Source organism: Asterias rubens, chromosome 2, assembly GCF_902459465.1.
Source record: "Asterias rubens chromosome 2, eAstRub1.3, whole genome shotgun sequence".
In the NCBI taxonomy this organism is placed as follows: Eukaryota; Metazoa; Echinodermata; class Asteroidea; order Forcipulatida; family Asteriidae; genus Asterias; species Asterias rubens.
The window spans coordinates 2,403,995-2,419,696 of record NC_047063.1 but is presented as its reverse complement, the minus strand read 5'-3'; the positions used below and the strand labels follow the sequence as shown (position 1 = coordinate 2,419,696).

Below are 15,702 nucleotides of genomic sequence, written 5' to 3'. Positions count from 1 at the left end.
GCATGTTTCCCGTAGACTTTACATACACGTTTCCTTGTGGGGCAATCCGGTCTTTAGACATTTCAAGTGGAGACTCTTCGTTTTCCCTTACTATAGGTTGTCCTTGGTATTCTAAAAATGATCCCATTACTTGGTACAATACGACAACCGATAATCGAATCAAACATCGTTAACGTAATCCTCAGATTCACCCTATACGCAATGCCTAACCGTTAACTGAAATGTGTTGAAAAAGACTCAATACAATACCAATGGGGCACAAGAACGGACATAACACTATAACCATTGGCTTAAAGGCAGTGGACACTATTGGTAATTGTCAAAGACTAGCCTTCACAGTTGGTGTATCTCAACAGATGCATAAAATAACAAACATGTGAAAATTTGAGCTGAATCGGTCATCGAAGTTGCGAGATAACAAGGAAAGAAGAAACACCCTTGTCACACGAAGTTGTGTGCGTTTAGATGGTTGATTTCGAGACCATAAGTTCTAAATCTGAGGTCTCGAAATCAAATTCGTGGAAAATCACTTCTTTCTCGAAAACTACGGCACTTCAGAGGGAGCCGTTTCTCACAATGTTTTTTTACCATCAACCTCTCCCCATTACTTGTCACCAAGAAAGGTTTTATGCTTAATATTATTTTGAGTGATTACCAATAGTGTCCACTGCCTTTAACTGAAAGGTGTTTAAAAAGACTCAATTCAATACCAATGGGGCACAAGAATGGACAATACACTATAACCATTGGCTTAAAGGCACCGGACACTATTGAAATTACTCAACGTAATTGTTATCATAGAAACTTACTTGGTAACGAGCAATGGAGAGTTGTTGATGGTATAAAACATTGTGAGAAACGGCTCCCTCTGCGAAGAGGTAGTTTTCTTCGTTTTTGTGAAAGAGGTAGTTTCTCACTCAATTAATAATAAAACACTTCAGTGGAAGTATTATACTATGTTTCTAAAAACACACGTAGTTGTGCATCAAGTTTTTTTTTCATTATTCCCAACATGTGCATGAAATAACAAACCGTTAAAATTTTAGACTAACTTGGTAATCGAAGTTGCAAAATAATTCGTGTGCTCAAATTCGTGTGCTTTTAGATGATCGAGAAAGATCACAGGATTGAAGTATGTCTCAGATTATTTTTTTAAATTTAAATCTGAGGTCGCGAAATCAGATTCGTGGAAAATTACTTCTTTCTCGAAAACTATATAACGTAACTTCGGAGAGCCGTTTCTCGCAAGTTATTATATCAACAGTTTTCACTTGCTGGTTTCCAAGTAAGTTTGTATAAGTAGTTACCAAACGTGTCCAGTGCCTTAAAGACACTGGACACTATCGGTAATTGTCAAAGTCTAATCTTCATAGTTGGTGTATCTCAACATATGCATAAAATAACAAATCTGTGAAAATTTGAGCTCAATCGGTCGTCGAAGTTGCGAGACAATAATGAAAAAAAAAACACCCTTGTCACACGAAGTTGCGTGCTTTCGAGACCTCAAATTCTAAATTATGAGGTCTCGAAATCAAATTCGTGGAAAATTACTTCTTTCTCGAAAACTACATTACTTCAGAGGGAGCCGTTTCTCACAATGTGTTATACTATCAACCTCTCCCTATTACTTTTTACCAATAGTGTCCACTGCCTTTAAAGAGATCGCCGTCCAGTTACGTCGTAACCGGATTAGATTATGGACTCAGCACTTTGGGGCTTTCAATGTGATCACGCATCCGTGCCGATTTATCGACTTTATTTCATTTGAATAATAAATAAAAGAAAAACGACTTATCTCGTCTGAAGGCCCGTGGTAAAGTGGTCATAATAATAATCTGCAAGCCATTCACAAATGACCTTGTCTTGTAAATTGGGTTTGGGGAACTCGTAATAAACCTACTTGTGGCGTTCGGATGCGTTTTTATAAATTTGAATATTATTCATATCTTGTCGTTTGTATTTATTACGTTTTATTGAAGTTGATCGTATTTTTGACTGTCATTGGTGCGCTTTCAAGGGCTAATTCCGGACAGCTTTATCGTTGTATGATTACGGTTGCGTTTTTAAAAGTTTAATATAATTCATATCTTGTCGTTTGTATTTATTACGTTTGATTGAAGTTGCTCGTATTTTTGACTGTCGTGGGCGCTTTCAAGGGCTAATTCCCGACAGCTTTACCGTTATATAGTTACGGTTGCGTTTTTAAAAGTTGAATATTATTCATATCTTGTCGTAATAAACAATAACACTGAAAAAAGGGAAACATATATCTTTGGAATACATGTTGCTCGTTACGTTTATGTTAATTGTTTTTATGTTATTTTAGCCCAAGTATCTTCGCGTTGTAACAGTGACAAAAAGGGAAACATATATCTTTGGAATAAGTTCATGTTGAGTTACGTTTATATTTGTTGTTTGTATGTTATTTTAGCACAAGTATCTTCGCGTTGGAGGTGGTTTTAGGCACAGCTATTCGTACATCAAGCAGACCCTGGACATTATGGAAGCGGTAAGCTCTCAACGACAGTTTGACAAGAATAGAGGAGGCTTTATCTGTTTTTTGATAAAAAAAAACAGGGACGGCTTTATTTGTATAGTTTCATCTTGCCGGGTTAATCAAGGTGTTGTTAAATTCAACTCGTGAACCAAATCACAGAAAACATCAGTGAAGTTCATCGTGATGTGTTCAAGCAAGTCTAATAGACACATTTGTATTGACCCGGATTTCCAGGCACCTGACCATTTTCTGGGTCACCCTGACCCAGGTACTTAATGGGAACTTATGCTGATTCTGCGTTAGTTACACCAATTTCTGAGTCATTTTGTCTGTGACTCCAAGTCACAATGACCCAGGCACCCGCGGGACCTGGAGTTCTTCTGACCCGAGAGTGTTGTTCATAGGGTGTAAAGTTAAGGAAGGGTAGCAGTTTTGCTAGCTTCTCACAACTGTGATGAAAGAGATTTGTTCCCTCTTTTTTCGTTCTCTCATTTCCTGTTTTTATTTGATTGTAACTTTCAGGAACATCGTAAGGTTGCTGAGGAGGTGAGAAAGAGATACGAAGAAGAACAGTTGGCTATGAAAGCAAAAGGTACAAAACAGAATTTAACAACTATCTTTTAAAAACACAACCAAAGTGTGCCAACTTTCATCGGTACTATTTTTATTTACCACAATTTGCTTTTACTATTAATTATTAAATGAAAGCAATCGCACAACATTTGTAAACAGTATTGTCAAAAGGCCCACACTTCGTGTATCACCCATTATATATAAAATAACAAACCTGTGAAAATTTAGGCTCAATCGGTCATCGGAGTCGGGAGAAAATAACGGCTAAACCCAACCTTTTTCCCGCATGTTTCGCTATGTCATGACAAGTGTTTAAAATAAAGCCGTTATTCCCGATATCGAGAATTGATAATTGTTTTTGTAAAACCCTGTATTTGTAAATCTGTGAACTTTTAATTTTTGTTCTGTTCAGAAAGTGTCCAATGGCTTTAAAACAAAGATGCCAGGGCACTTCTATTCTTTAAAACTATTTATTATTGATTTCTTACTATCGGCTGACAATAATTAACAACAACAAGATATGTGCCAACTTCCATCAATACAATTTTTTTTACTGGCCTTAATAATGTTCTGTTATCCTAGTTATCCAACATTATTCAAGCAAAGATTGCTGATTCTTTTTTATTTAGGCCCTAATTTTATTTATTATTTACTGCTTAAATCTTACTGACAAAACAAAATATTCCCACTGTCATCAATACTTATTCCCTGACGATGATGTGGTTTTAGTGTTATAATCAGTTATCTTATTAAGGATAATATATTCAAGCAGAACTTTGTTTACGTGTGCGTGCCATGTTTTTGTTATAGCACTCCCTTGTATCAGACCTTTGAATATTGTATGTGCTCGTTTGTTTGTTTGTTCTGTTTGGTTGTATCTTTTTTTCAACTCCGGAGAAAAAAATGAAGCTCAATCTCTTATTCCCCTTGGAATTAATATTAATTGTTGATGTGGCATTTGGTTTTCTAAATAATAATTGGAACTATCTACCATTGCAACACAATTTAGCTCAAACGAGACGGAAAATAAAGATGTACGTGAAAGGTGCCGATGGGAAGATAGTGAGTAGGTACCTCTTCGTGACCGAAGACGAATATGAAGAAATGAAGAAAGACAACAAACTTGCGAAGAAGATTCTGGGTCTAGCTGACGATGAAGAGCTGGATGATTGGGTCAGCTCCAAACAGAAGTATGTCATGGATGAGAAGGGACAACTAGTTAAAGGTATGTCTATTGGAAGAGATGGTTTCTTTATAAAGTGCCCACCCCCCCATCTCATTCAATCAATCAATCAATCAATCAATCAATCAATCAGAAGATTTGTGTATAGCGATTAAATCAACAAATATTGTTCAAATGCGCTCAAGACAGTTACATGAAATGAATTACAAAACACTTGTTGAAAAAGGTTTAATTTGATGAGAAGTTTCTTGAAAATAAGAATAGTCTGAGCATTCTTGATGTGATTTTGAGGAGTGTTCCATAAGCCTTTTTGAGATATGGGGAACACATTGGCACAACACAAGGTTTGGGTTAACTTGTCTGTATAATACCCAGACCAAACAGTACACTCCTATTGCCTCCGTCATACCTCATAAAGGCTTGCGGTCCGGAGCAGGAAAATGCTCTCTGCCAATGCAAATGTTTACATCAATCCATCTTCTCTGCTGTGTTCCGAAATAAATAAATAAATAAATAAATAAATAAATAAATAAATAAATAAATAAATAAATAAATAAAACAATACAAAAATAAATTAATACATACATAAATAAATAAATATTGCACGTATTCTGAATGGAGTACAGGGCTTTATTTCATAAATCTGTTAAGTAGAAAGTACTGGTTACAGATAATTTATTTGCTTAGCAAAAACACCAGTGGGACCGGTCACCGGTCGCAAAAATGTAAAGTTGGCTGGTTACCTGTTTATTCTAAAAAAACATTTCGCTGCTTAGCAAGTTGTTGTACTTTAATACATGCTTTACGAAATTGGGCCCAGGTATATAGTGTGGTCTTCTTAGGTTGTTATAAATGTTCCCCACACTATATCTCCTTCTTGAGGTCCGCCTCCTCCTCCCCCCACCCCCCAACACAAATCATGCAAAGGATTCCTGAGATTCCTGAAGCGCAAAGTGCAGAAACAATGAGGGTAAAGCATGCCCCCATTACAGGGCACCAATTGTTGGTGGGCGTCAAGCCCCTTCATTTACTTCAACGTTATCGCGAGCTTGTTCTTCTTATAATTTATAAGTCATAGCTATGTTAAGCATCCTATGTTCTTGTATATATATTATGTAATCATTTGTCAATGTTCTGTGAGGGTATACCTTCCCATTGAATTGAAACCGATTACATTTCCAAAAGGATCCCATGTGATTCGACTTAATACCAGGAATTCGTTTAAGATCTCGATCGCTATTTGATGTCTTTGTACAAGACTAGACTTGTGGACAAGTCGTTAATGGTCTGCCGCGGTGACAGTCGAAGTTGTGGCGTTGCTCTCGCGAGATCACTGCTCTCTCACCAACTGCTGCTTGCCGACATCTACTCATTGGACCGTAGTCGTGATAGCAGTAGTCTGGTGGGGGCCAGCAGTCTCGCGAGGTTACCGCGGATATCGGAACATCGGAACGCTATCACCGCGACAGACATTTAACGACTTGTCCACAAGTCTAGTACAAGACCTAAGTCTCTAAAACACGTGGGAACATTGGAGGAGTCACGTTATAACGTGTAATGTCTTCTGCTTTATCATGGAAAGCTTCAAGTCTTTCCTACACGACCGAGCTCGTCGTATTCTGAATAAAAGTTGTTTCCCAAGTGCATTTTGATGAGGATAGCCATGGTTTCAATGAACAGCTTGGCAAAACTACATCCTACAATATTATCCTGATTGAATACTTGGATTTGGTTTCTGTGTTCCAATATTCCCCCAGTATCAAAGAAGAAATATGGCGACAGTGCTTATGAGGAGAGCATGGAGAGTGGCATAGGTGGCCGGTCAAGAAGGTAAGTCAACCATTAGTATGTCAAGATAGTCTTTACTCTTCATAATAAGATGAAGGTTGTTTTCTGATTTGGCGTCCACGGCTAGGTAGTCTTATGCTTTATGTGTTAATCTGCTTTATCACGCGCGGTGTGGTCATCTTGATTTTACTCCATTCCAAGATCCAACTCATTGTCTATTTCTACCTCCATGGTGTTTTGTACCAAACTGAGGCTGGACGAAATAATAGTCTGGTATTGGAAACAAAGAACATGACCAAGGTGGTGACTGCGTGATAAAGTTCTAATAGCTACGGTTACAGCTACTGTCACGAAGTTTGCCGGGGTGATGAAAATGAGATTGCAAAGTATTTAGGAGGAGTAGGCCTACAGGGTGGATTTCCTAAAGAGTTAAGAGAAGTCTTATCTCGAGCTAGGGCGAGTTACTAACTTAGTTTAGGACCAGCCATTCGTCTTAAGTATCTCCAAAGGACTAGTCCTATGTTAGGAATAGTTCACTCTTTGTGAAAGCGACACAGGTGTTGTTTTTTCACTTCACATTGCAACTATATTTCATGATCCAACCTTCGTAATGATAAACCAGTGATTTGAAAAACATCATTATTTGACCAATGTTTTAGGATTCGGGTACTTTTTCAAAATGTCCACATTTACATTAAACTTACAGGGTTTGAAGATAATGATAGTGGAAAGCTTCCCTTCAAATATTACTTACTGAGGTGCTGTAGTTTTTGAAAAATGAGTAAAACAATGTCATGAAAATACGTTAGTCATGAGACGAAAATTATTTTCATGACATTGTTTTACTCATTTCCCCAAAACTAAAGCACCTCAGCACGTAATATTTTCAGGGAAGCTTTCTATTATCATTATATTTAAACTGTGTAAGTTTAGTGTAAATCTGTGGACATTGTGTTTTTTGTCCTACAAAAGTTACATAGACCCTTTATAGGATTTGTATAAAACACAATATATTTTGTGTACAACTTCTTGGTGTCATTCTGTCCCCCCGGTCCCTTATTTCTGTGGTGATCTGTTGTGGCTGGAACACAATCTTTTTATTTTTCTCTGTTTAGTAATTGGTTTGCATTCGGAAAATTGTGCAAGTACATCGGGTTCCTTTGTTGCACACCAAGTGCGCCCTCAGTGTTGGACTTGTTTTAAGTTTACTTTTAGGATTGTCACGTGACAATCATGTTTTCTTTTTAACACGTGTGCGTACATGACATAATATAGCTCCGTCTTGAAAGAGCACATACTATTTTGAGTCTGTAATGTAATTCTCTCTATTTTTATAGGGAGCATGGCTCTGGCCATGCTCCAAAAACCCATTTATCTGGGAGGGCTAAGTTTATTAAGCTAACTGTGAGTATTATTTTGTGTTTTGACTCTTATTTATACCTGAATAACTGTGATTTTTAGGGTTGTAAAATTCTACTTTGAAAGGATTATTTATCGTGTGCAGTGCGTCCGTGTGTGTAGCATGGAACATGGAAGCAACATGTTTGACCTTTTTGTGGACTTTACTGTGCACTGTGTAATGTTGTAACTTTTTGTATGCTTGCTTTGGGTTACTATGTATTAAACCTAAACAGGAGAAGTTTATTTGATATATTTTAGCTGTCATGTCATTGATTGACATTTGTTATCGTTGATTGTATTTTGGCGAATGCTCCGTCCATTATTTATAAATAAGTTATTAGAGGGGAGAGGACCTGCTCTCCCTATTTTATTTTTGTATAATTAATATTGCGATTAAAGGAACACGTTACCTTGGATCGGTCGAGTTGGTCTTTGAAAAGCGTTTTGTAACTGTTTGTTATAAAAAGCATATGGTTAGAAAGATGTTGTAAAAGTAGAATACAATACAATGATCCACACAAGTATGCCTCGAAATTGCATGGTTTTCTTTTTACCTCGTCGACTAACACGGTCGGCCATTTATGGGAGTCAAAATTTTGACTCCCATAAATGGCCGACCGTGATAGTTCGCGACGTAAAAAGAAAACCGTGCAATTTTGAGTGATACTTGTGTGGATCATTATATTCTACTTTTAAAATATCTTTCTAACCATATGCATTTCATAACAAACGGTTTCAAACGCTTTTTATAGACCAACTCGTCCGATCCAAGGCAACGTGTTCCTTTAATACCAGGGCCCGTTTCTATGCGCTGAAACAAGAAGTGTTTTTGTACAATAAAAATTTTAAAAACGGTTATAATTAAAGGAGGGATGAAATAGCAGAAACTGAACAGCATGGATTTAAATAAGTGTGTTTTGAGAGCGGTTTTAAATGAGTCCAGTGTGTTGTGGAGAGTTGGTGTGGCTAGTGGCCACAAAATAAAAAATGTAATGTAAACAAGCCAATACCGATGGAGTAAATTGATCAAGTGGTATTATCTTCCATCCCCTGTATAGGAACAAAGGGCGCCACCATGGTGCCTACAGTGACAGTGATAGCTTTGAAAGTGGCATGGGCCACAGCATCCTTGAAGGGGACGAGGCAGATCGCAGGCGCAGACGGAGGCATGGTCGCCGCCGCTATTCCTCAGTGGAGTCCATAGAGTCTTACGTCAGCGAGGGCGGAACCAGACAAGAGCGTACAGTGCGCAGACGGCGAAGACGAAGGGACTCCTCGGGAAGTTCATATGAAGGTCAATATACCACACCTACCTCTTCAGTAATTTATTCTTATTCATTTTCAGCTTAAACTAAGTTCTGCCATCTTGTCGCATTTATTATGAACTCGTTGTGTCATGTCTTATGTTCATCTGTCCTTTTTGTCTGTTTGTCTTTCTGTCTGGTTGTCTTGTTTTCTTGTCTGTCTGACTGTTTTTTACAAGCTCATGCTTACCAAAACGGCCCTGTACTCTCTTTATTTATTTATTTATTTATTTATTTGACTGTTACTTAAAGGCAGTGGACACTATTGGTAATTACTCAAAATAGTTATCATCACAAAACCTTTCTTGATTACGAGTAATGGGGAGAGGTTGATAGTATAAAACATTGTGAGAAACAGCTCCCTCTGAAGTGACGTAGTTTTCGAGAAAGAAGTAATTTTCCACGAATTTGATTTCGTGACCTCAAGTTCTGAGGTCTCGAAATCAACCATCTAAACGCACACAACTTCGTGTGACAAGGGTGTTTTGCAACTTCTACAACCGATTGATCTCAAATTTTCACAGGTTTGTTATTTCATGCATATGTTGAGATACACCAAGTGAGAAGACTGGTGTATGACATTTACCAATAGTGTCCACTGTCTTTAATGATATGTTTTGCTTTACTCCGTAATACATGTGACTGTCGTTGTATTCTTGAATTTAATCGAGTTGAATCCTTTATCTCGACAAAAATAAAACAAAGCCTGAACAACACGGTCAGGTTGGTGTAGTGGTTAGACGTGCCTCACCTTTAGGATCCCAGTCCGATTCCCACTGGGGATTGGGTTTTCAGTCCCTTCTTGACTGCACGGGTTTTCCCTGGGATAATTGAATAAAGTTAAGTTTCTTCATCTTCTTCTCTTCTCGTTTGGCTCCAATTAGAGCGTTGTTTTACTTATCCCGATCCAGGTAAAAAAAATTACACATTATTTCGGTCGAACTTTTCCCTCACCACTTCCCATGTTGAGATAACAAAAGTGGAAAAAGTCCAGCCCATTTACCATATTTGTAATTGTACTAGCACAAAACACTTTTCAAATAACAAGTGCCCATACCAAAAACAATCACTATATTTATTTTGAAATCAATTTCACAAATTGCTTAGTTTCATATTAGAGATTATTCTGTTTCTCCATACCATAGACGAGAACGGGAACCGGCGTAGGCGACACAGACGTCGTCGTCGCCGTGGCAGTGGCAGTGACTCTGGTACCGAGTTGGACAGCAATGACAGCCGGTCACGACGCCGTAGACATCGTAAGGGACGTCACCGGGGACGACACCATGATGGCGACAGCGACGGCAGTTATGATAGTTACGATAGCAGGGATGGTGGGGGTCGTAGGAGGAGAAGGAGGGGTGGCAGGAGGGGAAGCTACTCGTCTGGAAGTGATGACTCAAGGTCTAGAAGAAAAGGAAGAAGGCATCGTAGACGATACAGGTATTTGAATTTTCAGTTCAGTGCCCAATTTCATAGAGCTGCTAAGCATGAACATTTGCTTAACATGAAATTTCTTACTTGATCAAAACAGGGTGGCTAACCAAATTTCCATTTGTTGCATATTGCTTGTTACTGGTATTCAGCTGTTTGCTTGCTTATCAAGACAAAAATTTCATGCTAAGCAAATTGTTTTGCTTCGCAGCTCTATGAAATTGGGTCCAGTTCGGGGCCTAATTTCTCGCAACTGAACCCCAATGTCTAAAAACAGCCATGTTCAGCGTGGTGTTACATACTGGAATAATTTTGATGGTTCTGTATTCACTCTACCTGTGTTTAAAAAAAAAATAAACAATTGCTTAAATTGCTAAAATAATGGAGGAAAAACACCTGTTGTGCTCTAAGACGCTTAATTTCGGGACCTCATAATCTAATTCTGAAGTCTCAAAATTAAATTTAAATATTTTAGTGGAAAATGACTTCTTTCTCGAAAACTTCATGTAGGTTACTTCAGCGGGAGTCGTTTCTCATAACGTATTATACCATCAACAGCTCTCCATTGCTTGTTACCAGTAAGTTTTTATGCTCACAATTATTTTGAGCAATTACCAATAGTATCCATTGATTTAAGTGGTGGTAGTCTCCTTAAATCAAGCTCGTTTGGCGGAAGCCTCGAAAGGTTTATGTTAAATATCAATACTATCTTCACCAATCTTTCATCTCAACAGCTCATCCTACTCTGACGAAAGTGGTGCAGAAGGAGGGAAGGGACGTCGGAGGAAAGGAGGGCGCCACCGACGGCATCGCCGTGGACATTCCTCTGGCTCATCTGACTATTCGGACAGTGAGGATTCAAGTAAGACAATTTTGTTTATGCTGTCTGAACTATTCCCCCCCCCCATTAAAAAATATTTATTGGAAAAGAAAGCTTGTTAAAGGCAGTGGACACTATTGGTAATTACTCAAGATAATTGTTATCATAAAACCTCACTTCGTATTAAGTAATGGGGAGAGGTTGGTAGTATAAAACATTGTGAGAAACAGCTCCCTCTGAAGTGACGTAGTTTGAGAAAAAAGTAATTTTCCACGATTTCGAGACCTCAAGTTTAGAATTTGAGGTCTCGAAGTTAAGCATCTAAAAGCACACAACTTCGTGTGACAAGGGTGTATTTTTCTTTCATAGTTATCTCGCAAGTCCGATTACCAATCTAGCTCAAATTTTACAGATTTGTTATTTTATGCATAATATGTTGAAATACACCAAGTGAGAAGATTGGTCTTTGACATTTACCAATAGTGTCCAGTGTCTTTAAAGGTACAGTATTAACTTTACCAAATCGCAACCCTGGGGTCGATTTCACAAAGCGTTAGGACTAGTTCTAAGTTAGGATGAGTAACCCATCCTAACTTGAGATAAAACTGGTCTTAACTCTTTGCGGAATCCACCCCTGTACTAACATGTTAGATGAATTTGTAAGTTATAAGATAATACAATAGTATCTCATCATTTCATGAAACTTGAAGGAGCAGTTCGGACACACTTAGTTTGTTTTAACAAAACAAAATGAGTAAAACAAGTTGATATATATTCATATGCAAAATTGATAAACATCTTTATTTAAAAAAAATCCAAACTCAAGCGTAGGGTATTCTTCTACCTAATGAGTTATTCGTCTATGCAAACATTGTAGGTTTACAGTTAGCACCGATGAAAGACAAAACAGAACAAATAGATACCATATTGCAGTTCTAATTCTTGACGAGTTTTAACAAATTTTTGTCAAAAACCAAGCGTCAAACAGTCACTCCGATGACTTGTGATACGTTCTATGAAAAAGTATTCCCAAAATCAAAAGTGTAAAAACCCTTCAAGGGTTTTTTTTTTTAATAAAACCAAACTGATCCTTCAGATAAAATCCATTAGTTAATACATCAGAACATCATTCCATTAACATAACAAATTATTCCATTCATCTCACCATACTCATATTAAAAAAATAATTCAGAATAACATTGCCATCACCATCGTTAAGCCCGGTTCATACAAGTTCGCAACAGTTGAATTGTGCTCATAACTTCTGCCAAACAGTCTCTGCGAAAACAAGGTTGTGATGTCAAAGTTCGCAGGGAGTATGAACTGGGCTTAATACGTTAACATAATCATCATCGTAAGTGTTGTAGAAGCAGTTACGTAAATCGGTATTACTGATGACAACACCTTGATTTTAAATCAATGTATTGATTCAAATAATGCTGACGTTCGCTAAGAGCAAGTTCGATCAGCGACCATAGTTAACCATAGTTCAACTAACTCTGATCGAACCCGCGCTAGTCAACTATAGTTGGACCAGTCTAGTCGACTATTCGCGACCATCCACTCGAGGTTGGTCGCTTCGTTGGTTACCAATAGCAATTTGTCATATCACAGTGTGCTGCAGGCAGAGAGGACTTCAAATAATTGAAAAGAAGTGAGTACGGACTTTTTATGTGTTCACGACATTGAGCTATGGTTCACGGTCATCTTTTTCACATACAGTCGCATACATACTAGAGTTGTTCGCACTTTTATTTCAGCGCGCATGCGCTTTGTACGTCACGGACTAACCACTAGTCGACAATTGTTCCCTGATCGAACTTGCTATAAGTTGTCTGTAATTATATACAGCAGTTGGAGGTTGGGTTGATATTTGATGTAGTGCACCACCTCTCCCCAAAATTTGTTGTACTAAGAAAACAAAAGACGGTCCACAATACCCTTTTACCTGCCATACACAAAAAATACCATTGTCTGAGATGCGATCCAATAATCGGTTGAAGTCGAAAATTATCAAAAAATAGTGAAAGGTAAAGTAGCTCGGGGAACTACGTGATTTTTCCCACCAATTTGAAATCTTTCAAAGGGGGAGGAAGACGCAGGCGCCACCGACGTCATCATCGTGACGGGAGCGGCGGCGGTAGTTATACGGACGGCAGTCTGTCCTACTCTGGTGAAGACGGCGATAGGAGGCACCACCGCAGAGGGCGCCGTCACCGACGACGTCACAGTGGTGACGACTACAGTGGGTCGGATGAAGACGGTCACCGAAGAGGTCGTAGGCATCGCAGACGCTACAGTGACGAGAGTGGAAGTGGGTCGGGGAGGAGTGGTGACGGTCACCGTCGACGGCGTCGTCACCGAAGACGCCATAGTGGTGATAGTGACGGGTCAAGGAGTGATGATTATGAGAGTGAAGATGACGGTAAAGGTGGTCGGAGGAGGAGGAGGAGGAGGCAAAGAAGATCGGGCAGTTATTCAGACAGTTATTCATATTCGGATGTAAGTTTTTTACCTTTGCCTCATGAGATCAAACCTTTGCCTTATGAAAATCAAGTTGTCACTTGAAGCTTAATAGTTTGCCAGAGAGCCAGTAGGCTGTAGACTTGCTGGAATCCAACAGGAACTCAGACGACTATTCAGTCAGTAGATTTTAGTTTCATGGACTATTGCTTCAATTGTTTACACTCATAACAGCTGTGCTCAATATTACCAATTTGCTGGTGTTCCAGGGAAGTCTGTCCATTGGAGATTCTGTCTTCCTTGGGAAATTAACCCGGCTGAAGGAGGAGAATTCAAAAGAGGGCGCTTTCAGAAGAAGTTTGTACCCAGTTTGCCATTATAGGGGGACAGAATATCCGGGGAGACAGAATCTCCTGCCACACCGTCAACCCCTTTCAGCAAACCCTACTTCTTAACTGCACTTCTTGTTATATCCGCCCAGGGGGATGGTGGCTCAGCGGGTCATGGGAAAGGACGTAGGCGAAGACGACATCGACGACGCCATTCGTCCGATGATGACTACAGTGACGACGACATGAGTTATGACAGCGACGATGACCGGAGAGGTGGCAGGAGGAGGAAGGGCGGAAGGAAACGCCATGGAGGAGGAGGGAGGCATGGACGTAAAGGGCGCCGTCAATCGCAGGGTGGTTCCGGCAGTGAAGGTACCTTCTACGACAGTGATTCAGATTCATTTGCCCGGCATCGGCGACGTCGCACTCGCGGGAAACAACAGCGTGGAGACAGGGACCGGGAACGCGGCGGACGTAGACGGGGTGCACGGCGTGATTCCCAGCAGTCTGTCTCGTCGGTCGGTACCAACTCCTTATGGTTTAACCGGCAATCCAGAAGCCAGTTCATTGGCAAGACGGGTCGCAGTGGTAGGCAATGTCGCACTGGCATGCTGCACCGTGTGTTTTGCCTCGCCTGCCCATCGTGATGGCGACACTATCACATTGAAAAGAATGATTCAACCATTCTCACCTTTTCACAACACGAGTCCAATGGTTCCTTTAAGTTATTGTCCGTCCGTTTGTTCGTTCCGGGATTCTCGTACCGCGCATTCAGCCCACCCGTTATGCACGTTCAGCTGTTCTTGCAAAAAAGTCACATATCAGACCTAGGCCTACCACCACACGAACGTGATAATTTGCACAAACACTTTAACACACAAACACTCACCCAATATGCAATCATCATCTTGCACCAATAAAAGTGATGAGACTTCAACTAACATCTAACTTAAAACATCCAGCAAGTGCACTTTGAAATTTTTTTTCATGAGTGCCGCCGTGATAATGTCGTGATATAAAGAAACTACTTATATTTTTCTTACAGTTATAATTTCACTCCAACTGCTGAAATTCAGTTGCACAACTTACACCCCTAATATTCTATTTTCAGGTTCCTACTCAGACGGAAGTTCTTACGACAGGTTAGTAATAACGGAAAATATTTGTTTAATACTAAAAAATGATATTCAACTTGATCCCTATACATGGCAAAATAAAGTATGAGATTTGACCCAAGTGACACCAATCAAATGACGATGTTCTATATGGGTATTATTTCATACATCTATTCTGATTTATTTTCATACTGTCATGAACACAGCACCATTTGAATGCATTATATACAATGTAATATAAAGATTAAACGGTCAAAGGAAATGAACAGCCGATGAAGGCCGTTTTGCAATTCTACTTGGCTCCAAAGCATCTGACATCTCCAAACTTCAAAAACTGCAAAATTGGGCGGCTAAACTTATTTTTTGTGCCAACAAGAGTGATCATGCCACACCTTTCATACATCAGCTTCACTGGCTTAACATCAACAACAGAATAAAATTTAAAATACTGGTCATTGTTTACAAATGCCTAAATGGTCTCTGCCCATCATACCTCACTTCATTCTTGTCACTCTATGCTCCTGAACGCACTGGATTGCGCTCTTCAACTGACACAACTAGACTAGCGGTACACACAATTCACCCTCGCACTCTCAAATCAGCTGCTGACCGGTCATTTTCATTTGTTGCCCCCCAACTTTGGAACACTTTGTCTGCTTCTCTACGTTCTGCTGCTTCAATTCACACTTTCAAGAAAGGACTCAAAACGCATCTTTATACACAGTGATGTTTTATTTTTATTTTATTTTTACTTTGCTTCATCACAACCGCCGTGATCTAGATGGAATGGCG

General features: G+C 39.3%; 1 protein-coding gene across 1 annotated transcript in view; it reads left to right on the top strand.

Annotated features, from left to right (window-relative positions):
* LOC117307368 overlaps window positions 1-15,702 on the top strand; it is a 41,607-nt gene that overhangs the window by 8,054 nt on the left and 17,851 nt on the right. The window contains exons 5-12 of the mRNA XM_033792107.1: window positions 2,432-2,509; window positions 3,020-3,089; window positions 4,080-4,295; window positions 6,011-6,083; window positions 8,501-8,736; window positions 9,892-10,189; window positions 10,915-11,042; window positions 14,907-14,937. Coding sequence (XP_033647998.1) covers window positions 2,432-2,509; window positions 3,020-3,089; window positions 4,080-4,295; window positions 6,011-6,083; window positions 8,501-8,736; window positions 9,892-10,189; window positions 10,915-11,042; window positions 14,907-14,937 — 1,130 coding nt within the window. The remainder of the gene's footprint in view (window positions 1-2,431; window positions 2,510-3,019; window positions 3,090-4,079; window positions 4,296-6,010; window positions 6,084-8,500; window positions 8,737-9,891; window positions 10,190-10,914; window positions 11,043-14,906; window positions 14,938-15,702) is intronic.